Raw genomic sequence first — 23,410 nt, 5'->3', positions numbered from 1 at the left:
GGGTTGCCAACTCTCACGCATTGAGTGTGAGACACACGCATTTGACCGTTTTCACACGCTGTCACGCCACACTTGCGATATCTCACGCCGAAAAATAAAATCTAGTTTATTCACCTCTGATCCACATCTATGATTCAATGAGTTACTAGTTCGCTCTGGCGCCAACCACCGGCGATCGATAGATCGCGATATAACACTTAATTTGTGTCCATTTTATGTTCGGCACCCCCCCCATCAACAATTTACACTCGCCACCTCCTCCAGGTTCAAATCTCACTCCAAGCGATCTTCAAAAGTTGGCAGCCCTGTTACAAGAGGCTTGTATTTGTTAACGTAATACAAGAGAACTGTTCAGTCAGACAGCTATTTGTTGTGAAACGAAGTAGTTACAATTTCAAGCATTTTCAAGTACTTTAGCCTAAATTTCAGCACTTTTCAAACCTGAAACCTGAAAGCAACATTAAAATTCGTCAGGTAAATGTTCCTTCCCCTGTTTTAAGGGGTGTAACGCTTCCGCCGTTCGCGAAGGTTCGCGCGAGGTGTGTGGAGTCGCGCGCTACGGTCACTCGTGAAAGTATAAACCTAGCTTTTTAAGGTCTTTGCTTTCCCTGGATGTGAAAGGCGCCATTCATTTACATGATTTCATTTTCAAATTCTGACGTGCCTGTTTTTCATATGTTAAAACCAGACTCTGTGTGAAAGCCTTAAAATAGAAATCTCTATTGTGAGGATCATGTCAGAAATAAATCCTCTCTTTCTGCAGTATCTGGTTATATTCCAACTTGGCAGTATAACGAACGTTTACAACAGTTGTTGATTAGACACTAAACCTAAATCATTATTTGTATATATATATATATAATATAATGTGTGTATATATATATATATATATATATATATATATATATATATATATATATATACAGTTGTGATCAAATTTATTCAACCCCCAATGCTGCGAAGGGTTTTATGGAATTCAGTGCACATTTGTAATTGTGTTCATAATGAAATCTTACAAGGACTTGTTAAAGAACTAAATGCAACTAAGATAGCATCAATTTTTTTTGTCATAAAGTATTAAATGGCCTTTTTGTGATTTCTTCATTGACACAATTATTCAACCCCTTTACGACTACCACTCCTAAGAACAGAGGTTCATTCCAGTGTTTTCCATCAGGTATTGAAAACATCTGTGGATGTCAACGAGCAGCAATCAAGCATGATAAGCACCAATTAGGCAGATTTAAAAGGACTGTGATACTCAGCTCCTTCTAGACATCTACTGGTGTGTTTCCAAGCATGGTGAAGGCAAGAGAATGGTCCCAGAAGACAAGAGAAGAGGTTATTGCTCTTCACAAGAATGGCAATGGATATAAAAAGATTGCGAAGTTGTTAAATATTCCAAGAGACACTATCGGAAGTATCATTCGCAAGTTCAAGTTAAAGGGCACAGTGGAAACGTTACCTGGTCGTGGCAGAAAGAAGATCCTGACCGCGACTGCTGTGCACTACCTGAAGCGTAATGTGGAGAAAAATCCCTGTGTGACTGCTAAGGAACTGAAAAAAGACCTGTCAGATGTGGGCACTGAAGTTTCAGCTCAGACAATAAGGCGCGCACTGCATAACGAAGACCTCCATGCCAGAACGCCCAGACGCACCCCCTTGCTGACTCCAAAGAACAAGAAAAGTCGACTGCAGTATGCCAAAAGTCATGTGGACAAGCCACAAAGGTTTTGGAACAGTGTACTGTGGTCAGATGAAACTAAATTAGAACTGTTTGGGACAATGGACCAGCGCTATGTTTGGAGAAGGAAGAACCAGGCTTATGAACAAAAGAACACCTTGCCTACTGTGAAGCATGGCGGGGGGTCAATTATGCTTTGGGGCTGTTTTGCTTCTAATGGTACAGGAAAGCTTCAACGTGTGCAGGGTACCATGAATTCCCTTCAGTACCAGGAGATCTTGGAGGAAAATGTGATGGAGTCAGTCACAAACCTGCGGCTTGGGAGACGTTGGACCTTCCAACAGGACAATGATCCGAAGCACACATCCAAGTCCACTAGAGCATGGTTGAACATGAAAGGCTGGAACATTCTAGAGTGGCCATCGCAATCACCAGACTTAAATCCAATTGAGAACCTCTGGTGGGACCTAAAGAAGGCAGTTGCAGTGCGCAAGCCTAAGAATGTGACTGAACTGGAGGCCTTTGCCCATGAAGAATGTGCTAAGATACCCATAGGTCGCTGCAAGACACTTGTGTCAAGCTATGCTTCACGCTTGAAAGCTGTCATAACTGGAAAAGGATGTTGTACTAAGTACTAAAAAATAATGTCACTAGGGGGTTGAATAAAACTGATAATGATGTGAGCACAGTAAAGACATTTGTGGTTATTCCATCATAAATATTATGTTATGTTTGTCTAATTTATAAGTGCCTCTTTGATATAATTGTAAATAAGATGACTGAAATGATCAAAATCAATGTCAAACTGGCCAAAACACTTTATTTCAGTGGGGGTTGAATAAATTTGATCACAACTGTAATGTATATAACAGGTGTACAGCTTATTTTTTTTTAAAGGAGACATTTTGTGTACAATAGTTCCAGGTTTCTACAATAAACAGTTCATTGAACAAACAAAAACTTTTGTTTTGTTCTTTAAGGGTCAGTGTATATTTTAATAATATATGTAACAAACTGTGATACCGTGATACCGCAGTATTTCCTGAGACGGTTATCATACCGTGAAAATCTCATACTGTTGCAACCCTAATGTAGTTGCTCTAGAACCCATAATAAGTCTAGTTACAAAGCTAATATCAACAAGATGAAAGGTGGATAGAGAACTTATCACAGTTAGACTAGGTTCTGGAAATTCTGGTAATGTATCTGGTTTAAACTCAGAATTTATATTCCTCACCTTTTCATTAAAAAACAACATATAATCATTGCAGAGGGCTGATGAATATGCCAATGAGAAACTATTTGCAGGCTTCAAAAGTTTGTTTATCATAGAAAATAAGGCTCTTGAATTTCTTTGGCAGCTGCTGATGTTTAAAGAGTGAAAGTCAAGACCATCAGAGAGGCACCTATGCTGTGAAAAGATACTTCTTGATAGCACTGAGAGCTCAGAACTTTTCTACTGCCTCCACAGGCTTTTCATTTCTGTTGGCTTGATTGCATTAAAGAGTATCAAGTTCAAGAAACAAACCCCTCACCTCATTGCCTCCATTCAGACGTTACACTTAGATCTTTTTATTGCAAGTTCATAGATTTAAGAGGGCAAACTTTCATTCAGTATTAGACATACATGAGATGATCAGTGGAGCTGAGTTTTTACCTCCATGATGTAGGCTTGGGCTGAAGTAAGGGTAGAGTTTCTCAGTGAAGGACTGACCAGTGAAAGAGTAGATAAGAGACCTGGCCTCCACATCATAAAAGGAGACCAGACCCTCCTCATAATCAACAAACACCCCCACTGTCTGGGGCTTCTCTCTCAGGGTGAGGGAGACATGGTGACCAGCACAAACCCTGTACTGATTCTCATTCCTCAGAATTACTGTCCAGAATCCATTCTGAGGGGTCAGTTTAATCTTCCCCTTCCTTTCAACAGACTCTCTGGCCACTCCTACAAGCCACTCAGTCTTCCCCTTGACCTGAACCTCATAGTAAAATCTCCCTGATGAGAACCCCTCCTTTCCCAGGACATCGATATACAGGTCAAATCTCTTTGGGTTGTCAGGGAGATTCTGTTTTGTGTCTCCATGTGTCACTTGTTTTCCATCATCAGACAGGACGAGACTGGGATGAGCTGTATCAGGATCCAGAGTCACATCCACTGAGAGAAACATACAGTATGTCATACATACATAATAATAAACATAACACCCTCATTATAAAGTAGATCCTACTGATTAAAACATGTAACAGGATTTGTAGAACATCACAATATACAAACACTTTATTATGAGTGTGTCTTCTTCGAAAGTAGTGATCCAGTCTACATTTACATTTAGGGCATTCAACAGATGCTCTTATCCAGAACGACTTACAAAGTGCTTTGCATCTGTTCACAGAATACATCTGTAACGTCTGAAACTCGCAAAAACCAGAGGATGAACATATTTGCGAAGACAGCCTACATTTATTTTGTACACAAGTGGTTAAACTCTCCGTAGTAGCGGTAAGAGACGAATAACCCCCACGAACACTCGACGAACCCTTCCAGGATCGACGGGGCATGATTAACAAAACACAACGACACTAAACACAGGGTTGCCAACTCTCACGCATTAAGCGTGAGACACACGCATTTGAATGTTTTCACACGCTCTCACACCACACTTCCGATATCTCACGCCGAAAAAAAATCTAGTTTATTTACCTCTGATCCACATCTATGATTCAATGAGTTACTAGTTCGCTCTGGTGCCAACCACCGGCGATCGATAGATCGTGATATAACACTTAATTTGTGTCCAACCAACGAACAACATCTCTAAATTAACAGAACGCCGTGATTCTACACAACTCCAAGAGACGCAAGTATTTCCAATAACATAACTAGGAAACAAGAAGTTGAGATTACCAACCAGAAAAATGAAAAAGCGGAAATTTAGTCTACTCAAGAAAACGCGAACACTAAGGACAACTAGGAAATATTAATTCATATGACTGGAAGAAAACATCAAAAGGATCAGAATAATCAGGCAGATAGACAAGTAACTCTTATACGAGCGCAGACACACATACATGGCCAAGACGCAATAGAAAGTAAACAAGGAAATAAATACAACACAGGTGAAAGCAATAACAGATAAAACAAATTAAGACGAAAGGCGTGGAAAACCAAGAAATGAACGCACTTACAAGGAAAAACACAGAGGAGGCAGACTCAAGGAGGGGCTACTCGTTACAACATCCTAGATAGTAGCACAGATAGATCAGAATTCAAGATATCCTTGAGCTACTACTACCTGTATCTGTTTTGATTCCTTCCCCGTCATGTTGGTCCTAGTCTATGTCTGTAGTGATTTCTAGTTCTGTTCCTTTAATGTTTCCCTCTTGGTGTTGGTGATTTAATTTAGGTTCTGCTTGGTAATTCTCCCCTCATCTATGTATCCCATTAGCATCTTGCTCCATGTATTAAATTTATCGGCTAACTGACGAGGCTGAAGTTGGTTACTTATGGCGCATTTCCACTAGGGCCTGCTTGGCGCGGTACGGTTCAATTCGCGATGGTTTGTGAGTGTTTCCATTAGTACCACTTCCCTGTGAGCCGGCCCCTTCGGGTACTTTTTTCGTACCGACTCGCTCGAGGTTCTAACCGTTCCAAAGCGGTACAGTTCTGTGACGTGGAGGAACAGCATGACACTGATTGGCCAGGGAGTGTCGTCACAGGTTGCGTCAGGAGAGCGACTCCTCCGCTATGCTATGGACTCCTCAGCCATTTTAAAACCCAAGGAGCGAAGTCTGTTCCCTGGTCAAACGCCGAGGTACAAACCTTTCTGTTAATAATCAGCGATCAAAAAATCCAGGCCGAAATTGGACGGGGCCACTAGAAATGTAAAGGCTTTTAGCGAGGTTTCCGCGCTAATGGCCACTCATGGCTACCAGCGGTCCGTTCAGCAGTGCCGGTCGGTCCAAGCAAAAAAAGCTTAACGCGATTACCGGGCGGTGAAGGACCATAACGGACGCAGTGGAGCAAACCGCAAAGACTGGAAATGGTTCCAGCAAATGGATGTCATATACGGTCACCGGCCAGCCAGTAACGGAAGAGAAAACGTGCCGGACAATGTCGGTGCTGGAGGCCACGGAGAATGGTGAGTGTATTGTGATTTCAGTTTTACTACTAGGCTCGTAAAAGATGTAATATGAACGCATCTATTGTAAACGCAGGAATTTAGAGCTGTGTTTGTAGTTAATGTTACCACCACAGTCACTACTGTACAATAGCTAGCTCTTAGCCTTGCTAGTTGCTAGTTAGCTGTAGCCATAAACAAAGCACGAGCAGCGATGACGTGCTACACATTTTGTGCAGTTACACTATATCGTTGTTGCTTTCACGGGAATGCTTGTGTTTAATATTTGTTATTTTTTACGTTCAAGATTTCCCTTCCACTGACGAGGCAAGCGGAGTTGGCGGGAAATGTTTCCTTCAACCGGGCTTTCCTCTGGGTGCTTGGTGAACTTGAACACCATGCGAGACAGACGCCAGTAAAAGCACACAAAATGTTGCTTGTAGTACTATAAATATTTATTTCATATAAAGCTATACGTTATTTTTAGGTGATTTGCTTTTTGCACTTTTTTAAACTATAACTATATTATTTACATATGTTGTACTTTAAATATCTATATTTCATAATAAAGTTTGATTTCATTTGATTGTATGACTGATGCTTTTTATGCAGGGTGTGTTCAGCCTGTTTGAGTAATACCAAATTATCAATAATTAGAGCAACCACATACAATAATGAAGATAAATATAAATAAGATACAATAATGCTATGTGTTAAGGGGCATCGGCCGGTGTTGTGGTCGCATACAAATGATGTCACGACACTACAACCCGCGCGCCAACAGCGACTCCACCCACATTGGGGTGGTTCACCATTGTAATGGAAACACAACGCGACCGTACCGTTCCGTTGCGAATCGACCCGTATCGAACCGTACCGCGCCAAGCAGGACCTAATGGAAATGCGCCATTATTCACAGTTTGAGATTCGTTTGGTTACTTATTCGCAGCTCCGTATTCGGCGGCTGAAGTTGGTTACTTATTCAAAAAGGTTATGTTCACGATGCGTGTTTGCTGCGCACTTTAAAAGTGATAGATTAAACGTTACATTAAACGAGCGTAGGAGCAGACATTTAAGAGGTTATTGTTTCCCATACTTATTTTGTGAATGTAAAAAATAAAAATATAATGAAAGCATTTCATTTGTAAAATGGTTTCTATTTCAAGTCGTTTCAATTGTATGCAGTTTATACATGATGATTGAATTCATCAACATTTCTAACGTAAGGAAACATATTCTTAGATTTGAAAACTAAAAACACAGAAATGATGTTCTAGAACACAAATAATCGGAAGAAGAAATACCAGTACACAACATGGCATATTGAGCAGTGGGCAGATAGGTGAACGCATTTTAAAGGGGCAGTTTCAGAGGATTATTGAAAGCCTTATTGATGGTGGGCCAGAGAAATAACAAATGCATCATGAAGAACAGGTCACTCCCTAAGAGAGGAACCTGATTTTAGCCTGATCCAACATCATTTTATACCTTAAATATAACTGGAAACACGGAATATTGAGTAGTTAAGTGCACAGAGAGCGCACTGAAATGGTTCAGAGGGGCAATTTCAGAGGTGTGCTGTATGCCTATAAGGCGTCGGGCCAGACAAATAACACATGCATCATACATAACTAGTTCCTATATGTATGAGCAACCTGGTTTTGGCCTGGCCCAGAATCATTTTATGTGTCAAATCTAACTGCAAACATGGCATATTGGGAAATTAAGCACACAGGTGAAATGGTTCACAGGGCCAAGTTCAGAGGCCTGGTGTATGCCTGTAATGTCTTGGGCCAGGCAAAACTCAATTGTATCATACATAAGTAGTTCCCATATGTATGAGGAACCTGGTTTTGGCCTGGCCCAGAATCATTTTAGCCCTCAAATCTAACTGGAAAGACGGCATATTGAGTAAAGCGCACAGGTGAAATAGTTCAGAGGGGCAATTTCAGAGGCCTGCTGTATGCCTGTAATGTCTTGGGCCAGGCAAAACTCAATTGTATCATACACAAGTAGTTCATATATGTATGGGGAACCTGTTTTTGGCCTGGCCCAGAATCATTTTATGCCTCAAATCTAACTGGAAACATGACATATTGAGTAAAGCGCACAGGTGAAATTGTGCAAAACTACACAATATGCCATATTGCCAGTTAGATCTGAGGGCCAGGCTCAAGCTAGGTTTCTCTTACACATAGGAACCTGTTATGTATGATGCATGTTATTTGCCTGGCCTAGCGCCTTAAAGGTATACAGGAAGCCTCTGAAATCAACCTGAACAATTTCATGTGCGCACCACTGCATGTCCCGGTCTCAGTGTCCTGCTTTGTCCTGTCCTGTCCCTCCAGTCTGTCCTGTAGTGTCCTGCCCCGTGTCCGTTGTCTCTATTCCTGCCCCGTAGTTCCCTGTCCTGTCCTAGTCTGGTTCCTGTCCTGTCTGCCCTTTGAGGGGGGGTACTGTCACGTAGGGCTACGCCCCCTCCCTTGGCTGTCACTCCGGATTCCCTTGAGTCTGTGTTCCCTGCCTGTTCATCCCGCCCTGCTCGTTTGTCTCTGTGTTTCCTTGTTAGCTACCACGCCCTGTGTCATTGCCGTCACCTGTCCCTTGTTTAGTTCATGTTCATATAGTCCCTGATTTCCCCAGTCTGGTCATCGGTCTTTTTGTTCTCTCCGTTGTTTTCCTGTTCGCCGAATTACTACCGTTCAGTGAGTCCTCCTTGTTGTGTTTTGCCATGTCTGTCCGTGTTTCGTGTTCTGATTGCCTGCCCGTTATGACCCATGCCTGTGACTACAACACTGCCTTTGGAATTTCCTTTAATAAATCTCGCTCTCCTCAGCGTTTGTGTCTGCCTCCCTGTTCTGCCCCGCGCAGAACGTTACATTAATACATATTTATATGGTTGCATGAGTTGCAGTAGAGTTAGGATAATCTGTATAATATAGATAATAGTTATTCAAATTAACAGAGAAAAAATTGAAATCAAACCGTACCTGCATACTGTTGACTCCTCTTCAATTCTGTGCTGACTGAATTTTAGGAAGAGTGATATTAATTTGATTTTAAAGAAATTATTTTATAGCATTGGACTAAAAAATATCTATATTTCTATATTATCTTATCTATGTTCACATTACCAACCTGAAGTGATTGTTTTCCTTATTGTGACATAAATTATGGTAGATTTTTTTCAGACAGTGTGGACACATTAATCTTATCTTTTGCATGTGATCTGTAATTGAATTCATAGCCGATTCATGGCAATTTGACTTGAATGTGAATTAAATGAAATCAGTACAACAATGGAGGAGAGGAACAGCTTTGACCACAGTATGCGTGACACTAGCAGAAGCAAAATCTGTGTTTACCTTCTCAACCTCATCATGTACAGATGACTAACTGGTTCCTGAGCTCCAGGGTAAATTGTGATGCGTACATGAGATATTAGCATGTGCAATTAGCCTGTTTTATACTATGAGGTTTTACACAAATATGATGTTTGTTGCTGGTGATGCAGGTGATTTCATTCATGTAGTTTCAGGAGATAGATGTGGTCATAATACAGAAAGATACAGGTCACATTTATGAATATGAACAAGCAACATATTCAAATCTAATCTTAGGAGTGAACAATATGTGAATGTACAGGGGTTGGATAATGAAACTGAAACACCTGTCATTTTAGTGTGGGAGGATTCATGACTAAATTGGATCAGCCTGGTGGCCAATCTTCATTAATTGCACATTGCACCAGTAAGAGCAGAGTGTGAAGGCTCAATTAGCAGGGTATGAGCACACTTTTGCTCAAAATATTGCAATGCACACAACACTATGGGTGACATACCAGAGTTCAAAAGAGCACAAATTGTTGGTGCACGTCTTGCTAGTGCATCTGTTACCAAGATAGCAAGTCTTTGTGATGTATCAAGAGCCACGGTATCCAGGGTAATGTCAGCATACCACCAAGAAGGACAAACCACATCCAACAGGATTTCCTGTGGGTGCAAGAGGAAGCTGTGTGAAAGGGATGTTCGGGTGCTAACCCGGATTGCATCCAAAAAACATAAAACCACGGCTGCCCAAATCACGGCAGAAGTAAATGTACACCTTAGCTCTCCTGTTTCCACCAAAACTGTCCGTTGGGACCTCCACAGGGTCAATATACGCGGCTGGGCTGCTACTCAATGGTGCAATGAGCGAAAATCTTGGACTGTGGACAATGTGAAACATGCGTTGTTCTCTGATGAGTCCACCTTTACTGTTTTCCCCACATCTGGTAGAGAGGTGTGGAGAAGCCCCAAAGAAGCGAACCACCCAGACTGTTGCCCAGAGTGAAACATGGGGGTGGATCAGTGATGGTTTGGGCTGCCATATCATGACATTCCCTTGGCCCAATACTTGTGCTAGATGGGTGCGTCACTGCCAAGGACTACCGAACCATTCTGGAGGACCATGTGCATCCAGTGGTGTAAACATTGTATCCTGAAGGAGGTGCCATGTATCAGGATGACAATGCACCAATACACACAGCAAGACTGGTAAAAGATTGGTTTGATGAACATGAAAGTGAAATTGAACATCCCCCATGGCCTGCACAGTCACCAGAGGCCTCATGTACAAAGACTTGCATGGATTTCTTACTGAAAACTAGTGTATAGACAAATCCAGAAAATGGCGTAAGCAAAAAAAATCCGGATGTTTCAAACCGTGCGTACGCTGGAATCCATGGACATTTCTTTTGTACACCCCAATCAATGTGGAATAGAACACACATGAGAGAGTGGCTGACTCCTCCTGTTACACGCCCTCCTATAAATATGCAAATTCATTTAAATTTGCCCTGCACCGGTGGAGTTTCCTCTCTGATCTATCACAAACCATGTCTAAACGGGGAAAGAAGAGGAACTTCACAGAATGTTAAGTGGAGTTGCTGCTGAATGAGGTAAAGGCGCTGAAAAAATATTTGTTTGTTTGGTACGCTGTCTTCTGGCATTATGGCAAAGCGCAAAGTTCTGAGTGGGACAGCGTGTGTGAAGCTTTAAATGTTGTGGGGTCAGAATAATGCACACTGGCAGAATAATATAATGCACCTAAAAAATATCAGTGATGCGCTCACTAGCATCAGCGACTCAATAAAATAATTGGTTAAAATTTGAATGCTGTCTCTTACCTTTTTATATTGTAGCTATGATTTGTTGCCTTGCTTGTATGGCACCTGGGTTAGGCTGCGCATTAATTTGTCCTGGCTCTGGGTCCGCTGGTTGCTCCACCACCTCTAACAATGGCACAGCATACCTGTGCACAACATTGTGCAGGAACCCACATGCCCTCACAATACGACAAACCTTCTCTGGCCGATACAGGAGCATTCTCCCGGTCCTGTCCAGCCAGAGCCACCGGCTTTTCAGCTGCCCAATCGCCCACTCCACAACTGACTGGGTGCGAGAATGGAGAGAATTGTATCTCCGCTCCCATTCAGTCTGTGGATTACAAAGCGTCATCAGCCACGTCTTGAGCATGCAGCCGCTGTCTCCTAAGTAATTTAACAGTTGCCCATGTTTTAAATTAATTATTCTAAGCTGGAAATGTCAAATGCTTTTATTTTAATGCTTTAAATTTGTTGCTTACCAAGAAGCCACACATCACGCACTCTGCCAGCTTGTAATCTTATCCCAACCATGCTGTAAGGATGTACTAATCATGGGTTGATCCAGGCCACCGTGCCACTACATTAGTAAGGCACATTTTTGCATCACAGATTATTTGCACGTTTATGGAATGAAAGTGCTTTCTATTCACATAATCAAATTCCTCCTCAGATGGTGCCTTTATAGTAATGTGTGTGCAGTCGATCGCTCCGATTACATTAGGGAAACCGGCTTTCGCTGCAAATTGCACTTTAATGTTTGCCTAGTCAACCGCATCATATGGGAACTTTATATAACTAGCTGACATGCAGATGATCCCATCCCATCCCACCCATTACTCAAGATGGTGCGGGTGAGACCAGACGCCGCCGTGACTGCTCTGCTCAGACTATAATAGCCTATAGACTATAATAGACTATAATAGCTGTTTATTTCGTTTTTCTTAGTAATTTTACCACTCCGTCACTGGCACTGATCACATATGACTTCAGTACACTTTTAGAAATAAAAACCAGGTCAATGTACCTTTTCTCTGAGGACTTGCGCGATAGCTCGACTTGGCCAACAGATATCCTCCGGAATGAGGACTCAAACAACAATGGAGACGAAGACAAACTGTCTCGTAGAAAGCGCAGGAAGAAACACAGAGGGAGACGCGCCGGTGTTCGAAACAGACTACGAGAGAGTGCACATCGTCCTCCTCTGCCCAGTATTCTGCTCACCAATGTGCAATCATTGGATAACAAGCTGGACGACATCAGGGCTCGAGTCCGCTTCCAAAGAGACATACGCGACTGTAACATTCTTTGTTTCACAGAGACATGGCTCACTCCTACCATTCCAGACCATGCACCTGCTGAAACTTTCTCCTTGTTTCGAATGCACAGGATGGCGGATTCTGGGAAATCTAAAGGCGGAGGTGTGTGTTTCAAGACCAACAACAAATGGTGTGATCCTAAGAATATCTCGGTTCTGTCGCACTCCTGCTCACCAAATATGGAGCACTTGGCTATTCTCAGTCGCCCTTTCTACCTGCCTCGTGAGTTTACCTCAGTCATCACTATAGCCGTTTATGTTCCACCACAGGCAGACACAGACATTCCTCTAGCCTCACTACATGATGTCATAAGTGCCCACTACGCTAAACACCTGGACACTGCGCTCATTGTAGCTGGTGATTTTAACAAGGCAAACCTTAAGAGACTTGCATCAGCATGTAGCTTGTGCAACGAGAGGAACAAGTACACTAGACCACTGTTACACCCCATTCAAGAATGCCTATAAAGCCATCTCTCACCCGGCTTTTGGAAAATCAGACCACGCCACCATTTTCCTCATGCCGGAATATAAACAAAGACTAAAACAAGAAGCTCCGTCAACCAGAGTGATAAGACGCTGGTCCGCCCAATCAGAAGCCACACTTCAGGACGCGTTGAGTGACATCGACTGGGACATGTTTCGGGCGAGCTCTGATGATGTCGATGAGTTCACGGAGGTAGCTACAAGCTTTGTAGCCAAAGTAACGGATGATATCGTGCCTATGGTGACTGTTAAGATCTTTCCTAATCAGAAACCGTGGGTAGATAGAACAATTTGTTAGGCCATTAAAGGTCGTACTACTGCATACAACACTGGACTGGGCACTGGGGATATGACTCTGTATAAAGCGAAGTCGTATAAAGTGAGGAAAGTGGTTAAGGCTGCAAAAGGGAGATACAGAGACAAAGTAGAGTTTCATCTGGGAGACCGCGACAACAGACGATTGTGGCAGGGTCTCCGGACCATCACAGACTTTCATAAACAAACACACACCTCAACCATCACAGATCCCTCACTGGTGGAAGACTTAAACACCTTTTATGCACGTATCGAGGTTAGCACTGAATATGCTAATGCCGTTAGCATTGCTAGCTTAGCAAGTAACGCTAATGCTACAATGGCGTGCAACCTAACCAGTGAGGACCGCCCTGTCACCATTTCAGAGTCAGATGTGAGAAAAGCTCTGAAACAGGTAAACAGCAGGAAGGCAGCTGGTCCTGATGGCATCCCTGGGAGGGTACTAAAATCTTGCGCTGATCAGCTGGCCCCTGTGTTTATCACCATAATCAACTTATCCCTGACCCATTCTATCGTCCCGAGATGCTTCAAAAAATCTGATGCCATTGCATACATTCTCCACACTATCCTCACCCATCTTGACAATGGAAAAGGGAACTATGCACACCTACTGTTTGTGGACTACAGCTCGGCGTTCAATACCATTGTTCCCTCAAGGCTGGTCATGAAACTCTGTGATCTGGGGCTGAACCACTCATTGTGTTCCTGGGTACAGAGCTTCCTGACTGACAGACCTCAAGTGGTCAAGATGGGAAATTTTACATCCAGCTCAAAAACCCTCAGTATCGGCGCCCCCCAAGGATGTGTATTGAGCCCACTCCTGTACTCGCTGTACACACATGACTGTACAGCCACCCACAGCTCCAACACCATTGTGAAATTTGCGGATGATACAGTGGTGATAGACCTAATCTCCAACAATGATGAGAAGGCCTACCTGTCTGTGCTGGAGCAACTGTAATCATGGTGTGGAGTCAACAACCTGGAAATGAACATATCTAAGACCAATGAGATGGTAGTTGACTTTAGAAGGGAGAAGAGGAGGACTTCATACACACCTCTCCAGATCAATGACACTCCAGTTGAGACAGTGAGTAGCTACAAGTACCTCGGAGTCCACATCTCTGAGGACCTGACATGGTCCACACACATCTCCACCAAGATAAAGAAGGCGAGGCAACGCTTGTACCATCTCAGGAGGCTGAAGAAATTCAAGATCTCCACAGCACTGCTGAAACTCTTCTTTTCTGCCACCATTGGGTCTGTTCTTTTTGGTAACATCACTACCTGGTTTGGTAACTGCAACGCCCAGGACAAGAAAGACCTCCAAAGAGTGATACGCTGCTCTGAGCGCATCACCAGGACTGTACTGCCAAAACCTCAGGACATTTACTGCAGGTGGTGCAGAGCATCTGGGAAACGCATCAGTAAGGACATTCACCACCCTAACCATAGTCTGTTTGTATGGCTACCCTCAGGGAAAAGGCTACGCTGCTTCAGGGCCAGAACTGAGAGGCTGAGGAGGAGCCTTTACCCTCAGATCATTTGGAAACTAAACACACCGGATACACAAAACACAACACACATGATCCATTCCATTCCATTCGGCTCTTCATCAGACACACAACCACCTTATCAGACACCCAGTCACTTTATCAGTCACACAGTCACTTATAGATCCATTTACATGTATATGGTAGATTTTTTATTCTCTTTTTACTTCTATAGTTTATATTTGATATTTTATAAATACTGTAAATTGTAAATTACTTAATTGTTGATTTATCTATATATTTAATTGTAAATTGTAATTCTCTTTTTACTGCCGCATAGTCTAGGAACAGTCACATTCATTTCACTGTGTATCTTGTATCGCCACAATTTATACAGTGACAAATAAAGAATCTTAATCTTAATTTAAATTAAAAAACAGCTGGCATGGCACGGCTGAAAGATGACTGGGATATCCCCGACCAGTCTGCCAGTTCTCTTTGAAATGAGCCAGTTGCCAGGAAGCCGAACGTTGTCAGCACCTGTAAAGGATCTGGCAATGCACGACTCCTCGCATTTCTCTCTCCAAAACTGGACCCAACTTGGCACAACTCAGGACAGCTCTTGGAAATCTGAAACGGCTTATAAGCCAGTCATCATCATGGGCCAAAAAATCATAATGGTCACGGAAAACGCGAATTCAGCCATTATCAATATCTTCCAGTAATGCCAACGTTGCCATCTCCCAAGAACTCCAGCACAACATTTCATGCATGTTTATATAATCTAGGCTAAGTGGAAATTTATGAAAAATGATTATTTCAGTAAGGCAATGAAATTGTGTGATTAATTTACTGTTTAATTGTCTGAATAATTTACTTTATTTTACATAATAAGGGCTTACTACAATGTGTGTGTAAAGGATATCTTACTAGTTGTAATTTCAATGCTTCACCTAGTTGTAATTTCAATGCTTCAAGTGTCGCTAAATGACGAAAACACATTAGAAACACGTACGCCTGAAGTGAAACCTCCGTGGGGGTACGCACTTTCTCACGTTCAAGTCACATTTAGTACATTTGACCGTTTGCGTGAAACATAGCGTACGCAATGTTTTTGTGCTTACGTCATGCACCGTTAGTACATAAGGCCCCAGGTGTTTCAGTTTCATTGTCCAACCCCTGTAGCCTATATTTCATTATATCTGTTGGCCACAGACTTCTTGTGTTATATTTAATAGGAAAATATATATATTTAATAGGAAAGTTTCTCACCTGCTTGTTTGAACTTAGTATTCAATATTTCACTGAGTTTCGTATTCAGAGTTTTCTGAAGCAGAGACAGAACTTTCCTCACAGTCTCCACATTCACATTAGTGTCAATACTGATGTCAGTCCAGTTCTTGATGTGTGGAGGGCTGTTCATGGTTGGGTAGATCTACAGTACAGCAGGAGAGAGGAGAAACCCCTCAGCATGGGGAGGGTTGTTCTGTGATGTGCTGTGTTGTCTCTGAGCAGAGAGAGGAACACAGACCTGTAGGAGGTGGATGTGGTCCTCAGTGTGGGAGAGCTGCTCCAGCTCACTGTCTCTCCTCTTTAGTTCAGTGATCTCCTGCTCCAGGTCTTTAATGAGTCCTTCAGCCTGCCTCTCTGCTGCTTTCTGCTTCTCCTCCATCATCTGAAGCAGCTCAGCCTGGCTTCTCTCAATGGAGCGCACCAGAGCAGTGAAGACCTCAATGCTGTCTGCAATCTTGCTCTCTGTGCTTTTCTAATGGAAGAAGGAAATTTATTGAAAAGTAAACTTTAATCAAGCAAAGGTGATTTAATTTAGGTTTAGCTTTCAAAATTCTGCAAAACTGTATTTAAACTGTTCACACCTTTCTGAGCTCTACTGATTGTTTAATCTCTTCCATCTTCTTCAGTCTCTCTTGGATCATCTGTTGGACCTTTAACTGTGTCTTCCTCAGCTGTGTCTAGAGGCAGAGAGGAAAACAGAAAATGTGTTTAATATTTTACATATTGTTATGTCTAGCCCCGCCCCCTGTCAATCATGTATTGAGTTATCATTTTTGTTCCATTTCATCACACCCTAGTAATATCCCCTTGAACTTTGTCTCATTAGATTGTGTATTTATATTGTGTCCTAGTTGTGGGTTAATTTTTGGTTTGTAGTTGGAGCATCAGGTGTTTAGTTATCTTTGGCATGGTTACCTTTGTACGTATTGCATATTGTGTTTATTTCTTCTGATATTGTTCCGTTTGTGGTGTCTTTGGGTTCATGGTTTTGTGTAAACGCAACGTGTCTGGTTTTCCGGGTTTATGTTTAGTTCTTGATTTGTCTTGTCTGGTTGTATATTGATTCATGTGTAATTTGGTAGTGTTTGTACGTGTTTAGTAGGTTTCATGTGTAGAAATGTTTGCTTGTTCTAGCGTTTAGTTTCCTGTCTAACAGTGTTTGTTGTGTTAGTTGTTTATTAAATGTCTTTACGTGTTACAGTCAGTTAGTCTTGTCTTTGGAGTTCCTTGTATTTTCTGTTTTACTATTTGTCTGGTGTATCTTATTTCATTTATCATGCCACGTCAGTCTCGTTCTGTTAGAGTATCTTCTGTTCAAAGTAAAGCCTGATTGGCTAAAGATCTGCTGCCTCAACATGCGTGTCTGCCCAGTGATTGCACAACACCCACCGTGTTACACATATGAAAACGTGGCCTAAATTCCTTGAAGTTTTTTATATTTTTTTATAAATCTGTGTTGTGTTTAATGTTGATGTTATTCAGTGTTAGTGTCTCTCACCCTTTTCTCTCCACTCTCCTCCTCTATGGTAACAGTGTTGTGAGTCCTGTGTTCTCCCTCAGTACAGAACTGACACACACACATCTGGTCTTCTCTACAGAACAGCTCCAGGGGTCTCTCATGTTTCTGACATATGTAGTCCTCCACGTTCTCCACAGGGTTTATTAGTTTGTGTTTCTTATATTTTGGAACATTATTATGGGGCTCTAGATGAGACTTACAAAATGTCACACCACAGTCCAGACAGGATTTTACAGCCATCAACTTCACTCCAGTGCAGACATCACAAAAAATATCAGGTTTATTAGGACATTTTTTCTTCTTGAAGTGATCCACAACGTCTCTCAGTGTTGTATTAATCTTGAGTTCAGGTCTCTTGATGAATTTCTCTTTACATAGTGGACATATACAGTTTGGACTGTTGTCCCAGTATTGTGTGAGGCAGGTCTTACAGAAGTTGTGTCCACATGGAGTGGTGACTGGATCAGTGAACACATCCAGACAGACAGAACACATGAACTGCTCCTCAGACAGGCTGCTGGAGTCACGTGAGACTGATAAGAAAGGAAACAGGAAGAAACAATAATTTAATCTTAATCTACATTTAAAATGTATTTGAATAATCTTCACACATTTGTTCTTAAATACTCTAGGACTCTTTGAAATGTAGATAATGAGAAATATGACTGTGTCTTCCTTCATTATCCAGGATTCAGAACCACCACCTCAGACTTTAATCTCCAGTTCTGAAACTTAACAAGGAAAAGCTGACGGAGGGGGAAATTCCATAATACACAGGCTGTATTTCATTTGTGTGTGTGTGAGGTGTGTAACTTACACTCTGATGCTTCAGTCATGCTTCCCCTTCTGTTTCCTGATTGTGATGATGAAGACTGTTGTTTCCTTCTTCCTCCTTTATTAACTCTTTATAGAAGGAATCACATCACTCAGGAAACACATACAACAGGCCAAAATGTTCCTTGCATAAATATTTTATCAAACGTAGTGCTGCCTGAAATTATTTATAATACATCTCCTGAGGCATTTGTCACGGTGGGCGGTCCCAGTGTGCAAGGGAGACACCCACTCCCTCACACACACGCCCTCTGTCACTGTCACACTCACAATCCCCACCTATTAACACGCCCATCGTACCTGACGCGTATCTCATTCACTAATCACCTGTAGCATTTAAGCCCACAGGTCCAGATCTCCAGTGCTGGCATACTGAGTGCAGCACTGCTGTCCCAGAATTGCTACTGCAAGTGAGAGAGAGACTCCGGTGCTGCTTCTCTTTATTCAAAGCGCTGTGGTGGAAAATCTATGATGCTACTGTAATGGTGTGCTATTTACTTTGTTTAACTTAATGGGCTCAGAGTACACCCAATACCGACGCACCCACTTATGCACACCCACAATGCGTATAGCACCTTGACTACGCCACCCCTATGAGATGGGGAAGGGGACCCCGTGTTAGGCCACTCAAATAAATGAGCGAGAAGAACCAGCCAATAACACAACCGGTATCTAATTGGATCACAATACTGTTTATTTCAAATATAAAAATATACAGACTCTGTTATAAAAATAGACACTATTGGGGGATAAGCTAGTTAGGCTAGTACAAATGCTCCAAGTAGTGTACCACCAAGGATATGTACCACCCACAGTGTTCATTCACAAATGACCACAAACGCTACTACTACTACTACTACACCAAATCCTTGTAACCACACTAAGCAGCTGCACCAACTGTGCTCACCAAGAAAGCCACACCACCACCACAGCAAACACCCCACAAAGGGCACAACCTGGACGCTGGGGTGGCCCACGCCTTGACCACAAACGAACAAATAAAAATAACCAAACAGATAATGGACATAAAAGAGTTGTGCAGGACTATCACAACTGTTACTGCTATGCTCCAGACGTAACCCCCAAAAGACTATAAAATAGCTGGTTTGACAGCAGATATACTCATAGCGCTACATAACTTAGCACATTGCTATGAACCCCAATCTATTAAAATGCAGAAAATAATTAAGAATACTGGGTAGGGAAAAACAGTGGCCTGCAAGCACCCCAGCTGCAGCTCCACTCAGCCCAAAGATGTAGTTGTTCACTACGCGTTCCGAGGCCTACTTGCTTCGTACTGTAACCCAAACAAAATAACATTTAAGCACCCGCTACAACACCCACGAACACATGCATGGTAGCCGTCCACCAATGAATGGTAAAAACACAATAGTATAGCGCTTAAAAGGTACATACCCAATAGATACGCAGGCAAAGCTCAAATCCACACCTGTTAGGTCACTGTTGGCGTGAGCAAAGGTGCAGCCAGTTAGCACAGAAGCCGATAAGCCATGCTTCCCAATAGCCACTCACCAGCACGTCTCCACACGACAGTCCAGCGACCTACCGGTTGAATCCGCTGTGTGCAACTCTCCGCTTCTCAATTGGATAGTCACCAATGCAACCTCAGTCCCTCCAGCCATGACGTTCACAGACCAAACAATTTGCAAGGCCTTTGTGTACCCAGACAGGAAGTCAATACACCAAGGTATGCTCACTTTTATAGCCCCCCTTTGGCGCCAAGCCCCACCTACAGTGGGCGTGTCCCATACCTATGATAGTATCGCGCTCAAGTTAAACTTGCGGCCATGCCACACTATGTTTATGTTAATCACAACAGTTACATGATAAATGTATACGCTAGTGCTCTTTATGTGTGTTAATCATGTAAGTAGGGCACTAAAGCATACCAGTGTCTGGTATGGCTCAGTAGGCCTTAGAATTGTATTCCTGGGACTTAATGTTCCTAGGGCGACCTCACTCTTATCTATACTTATCTATACTTAGTCTCTGACTTGGAAGTTGCCACGTCAGCTCACGGACCCAGCACGGGGACATCAAGCATGGACGTTGCATATATGTATTGACCACTATTAGTAATAAGTGGAAAGGAAATAACTTTATTAAGGTATATTAAACATGTCAGGCCTATGACACGTTGGTCAGTATAGGCTCAGCAGGCCTGTAGTCTCTCTCTCTGTCTACTCTTTCTAGTAGTACTCCTCGTGAGTTGGAGATAGAGTCTTGAAGGTCTCTGACCTGTTGATAAGGGCTTCAGATGTCAGAATGGTAGTACACTGCAGTCGGAGCCTACAATACCAGCATCACTGCTCCGACACAGAATGAAAGCCTGGCGTTCATCAACAGACATTTACAGTGTCAATATAAAAACCCAGAACTTTCATTTTTACCTTTTACTTAGTCTGATTGTGTGATTTGTGTGTGACTTGTGTATTTGTCTATATTTTGTGTAATTTGTGTGTTAACGGGCCGCCCAATGGAGGATGGGTTCCCTTTTGAGTCTTGGTTCTCCCGAGGTTTCTTCCTATTCCCCACTATCTTAGGGAGTTTTTCCTCGCCACTGTCGCCTTTGGCTTGCTCATTAGGGTTCTGGACCCATACTATTGTTAACCTTGTAAATACTGTAAAACTGCTTTGTGACAACATGTGGTGTGAAAAACGCTATACAAATAAACTTTGATTTGATTTGATTTGTATATCTGACGTGCTTGATGCCGGCGAACAGGAGGAACAAGGAGGCTATGGCCCGGGTACCCTGGCAGGGGAGGGTACCCTGAGCCACAAACTTAACTCGTGTCACGGAAGAATGATGTAATCATGTAGCAGAATAGTATAAAACTATGGTTTGTGAGAGTGTAATTAGCTCTCTTTCTGCACCGAAGGGACTGTGACTACTTGGCCGGGGAATGAGAACCTTAACTATTACTGTAGAACTGTAGAACCACCCTACGACCACGGACTTGTGCCAACGGGCCGCCCAATGAAGGATGGGTTCCCTTTTGAATTTTGGTCTTCCTGAGGTTTCTTCCTAATCCCCACCATCATAGGGAGTTTTTCCTTGCCTTGGCTTGCTCATTAGGGATCTGGACCCATACGATTGTAAAGCTGCTTTGTGACAACATGTGTTGTGAAAAGCACTATATAAATAAATTTGACTTTGACTTTTGCAGACTCCCTTGAATGTGTGTAATGGAGATCTCTGGATTAATTCATACTTGCTTAATAAATCATTGTACTTTATTATCTTACTCAACTGCTTCTGACTTATTGTGCTCACCATTTGAGGTTTACAGAATTTCAACCACAGTGCTTTGCACCTATGACTTTGTTTCACATTAAGAGACTGCTTTTAATTTGTGTGTCTTATAGTATCTGCCTTCTCTATGGAAAGTAAAAATGCTCCAATAATGCCCTTTTGGCTATTAGAGCAATGAAACACTTCCTATAATTGTGGACCAGCTTTTTGCCTGTCTCCACTGGTATTTTTTCCCACTCATATTTCTTCAGGACTCTGGCTGGGCCACTGCAAAACCTTAATGTTTTTGTCCGGTAACAATTTCTTCACCACTTTTGCTGTGTGTTTTGGGTCACTGTTGTGCTGAAATGTTCAATGTTTGAATAAAATGAACTTTGTCAAAATGTGAACAGGCGTATGAATAATTTCAGGCAGCACTGTATATTCAGATCCATAAACAAAAGGCATTTGCGCTCCTGAGACAACATTTATCTACAAACTGGAAACTCGGCTTGAATTTAGGATTGTATATAAGCCGGGGGACTGCCCCCTTGCTTTCAGAGTTCTTGTTCTAGACGAGACTCTCATGTTTGTGTCTGTCTTTGTCCTGTTTATATATTTATACCTTTTAATAAATTAATAATTTTAACCACGTCTGAGTCCTCATCCATTTCCAGAAAATTCCCACGACACCTGTCATAGGCAGGGGTGACGCAAATGCAAGTTAATAAGTATTTATTAAAAAGAAGACAACAAAACACTAAACTGAAACAGAGAATGCAGATAGGGATTACACTAGACAACGAATGGATAATATTCTGGAGCAGGATTACAAGACAACTAGGAAAAGGTAACACATACGAGAACATTACAACAACAACAATAATATAAAACATTTTAAGAATAATAAACGCTACACGCAGGTAGGTTGTTTACAGTGTCATCGCTATTGTAAAGCTTCGCTTTAGAAAGATTTTACCCAGTGATTTTCTATAAATGGTATCGTCCTTTGAACCGTATTTTAAATTTTCTTTTACAGGCTACCCCGTTTGGCCTCATTTTCATGTATTTGATGAGAACTGATAGATCCTTACATGATTTAACAGTGCAACAGACGTTATTTTATGCCCATGTCTGAGACTGTACGAAGGTTCACAGAGTCAGTAGAATATTTTAGACATTTCAGGTGTATATGCGCTATGTACCTTATTAATAGTCGTACGTTACATCTAGAAATAACAAATTCTAACTGTAATACACCTCCGCAGGCTCCTGGATAGTCTTTCTTTTTATGGCAGTAGTTGATTTGTACTGCATTAATAACTCAGTGTGGATTCGTTACGTATTTAAAGTAAGTGTTTCCAGTATCTACAGTATAGTCAAGTTCTTTATACTCACTTCATACGTTTCGGATTATTGATATTTATTAATATTAATAAAATATTTAGACTGTTCACATTGCAACAAGATGTATATACGGTAACACCCTTATAACGAACTTGATATGCTTTGAATTCTTTACGCATGTATCAAAACATCTGAATGATGAGCTACAGCACGCTGAAGTATAACTGCTTACCTTTACTTTCCTCATTACTGGTTTTCAGAAGGCTGTAAAGTTCGTTTCTCGTCTTCTCAGAGGTACTTCATGTCCACTAATGTCCATGTGAAATCCTAAATGGTTTAGTTTTACTTTCACTTCCTTGTTATTTATTCTGACAAGGGATAAACGTTCCGGTTTACACAAAGTATGATCACACATGATGCATTGTATTTCACCGTAACAGGCCAGTGCTACAGGCAACCAACCTTGTGTCTAATTGACTCTTTGACTTAGTGTGTACCAAGCTAATAACTTCAATTCAAACCCATTATTTTGTCAAGCTATTTTTTGTTAGCGTTGGAAAAAGCCAGTCATTATCATGCATTATATGCAGTGTGCTTTATATAA

At 42.0% G+C, this 23,410-nt stretch overlaps 2 protein-coding genes across 4 annotated transcripts; one reads left to right on the top strand and one right to left on the bottom strand.

Moving 5' to 3' along the window:
- Positions 1–2,490: 2,490 nt before the first annotated feature.
- Positions 2,491–23,138, bottom strand: LOC143497896 (E3 ubiquitin-protein ligase TRIM39-like). Of its 3 annotated transcripts, none has more exons than XM_076993524.1 (9): positions 23,039–23,134; positions 19,620–19,664; positions 18,187–18,272; positions 17,349–17,902; positions 16,432–16,527; positions 16,089–16,322; positions 15,830–15,992; positions 8,793–8,828; positions 2,491–3,839 (listed from the first exon to the last, which is right to left on the bottom strand). In XM_076993524.1, the coding sequence occupies exons 3-9, from the start codon at positions 18,203–18,205 to the stop codon at positions 3,292–3,294; spliced, it is 1,650 nt and encodes a 549-aa protein (XP_076849639.1). In that variant the 5' UTR covers positions 18,206–18,272; positions 19,620–19,664; positions 23,039–23,134; the 3' UTR covers positions 2,491–3,291. The 3 variants fall into 3 exon arrangements, with proteins under 3 accessions (XP_076849639.1, XP_076849637.1, XP_076849638.1); XM_076993522.1 differs by lacking the exon at positions 23,039–23,134 and adding an exon at positions 19,771–20,836; XM_076993523.1 differs by lacking the exon at positions 19,620–19,664 and having other exon boundaries at positions 23,039–23,138.
- On the top strand, positions 7,771–21,393 carry LOC143497901 (uncharacterized). Its single transcript, XM_076993530.1, has 2 exons — positions 7,771–16,371; positions 16,477–21,393. The coding sequence occupies exon 1, from the start codon at positions 13,099–13,101 to the stop codon at positions 14,023–14,025; it is 927 nt and encodes a 308-aa protein (XP_076849645.1). The 5' UTR covers positions 7,771–13,098; the 3' UTR covers positions 14,026–16,371; positions 16,477–21,393.
- Positions 23,139–23,410: the final 272 nt, after the last annotated feature.

Source organism: Brachyhypopomus gauderio, unplaced genomic scaffold (genome assembly GCF_052324685.1).
Source record: "Brachyhypopomus gauderio isolate BG-103 unplaced genomic scaffold, BGAUD_0.2 sc114, whole genome shotgun sequence".
NCBI lineage: Eukaryota > Metazoa > Chordata > Actinopteri > Gymnotiformes > Hypopomidae > Brachyhypopomus > Brachyhypopomus gauderio.
This window is presented reverse-complemented; position numbering and strand designations above follow the sequence as displayed.

Bases quoted from the DNA above. Each gene is read 5' to 3' on its own strand.
- LOC143497901 (XM_076993530.1), top strand. From the start codon at position 13,099: ATGACTCTGTATAAAGCGAAGTCGTATAAAGTGAGGAAAGTGGTTAAG.
- LOC143497896 (XM_076993523.1), bottom strand. The intron at 16,528-17,348 runs GTGAGAGACACT...CTCTGCCTCTAG, and splicing joins AGGAGAGTGGAGAGAAAAGG to ACACAGCTGAGGAAGACACA. The intron at 16,323-16,431 runs GTGTGAACAGTT...TTCTTCCATTAG, and splicing joins AATCAGTAGAGCTCAGAAAG to AAAAGCACAGAGAGCAAGAT.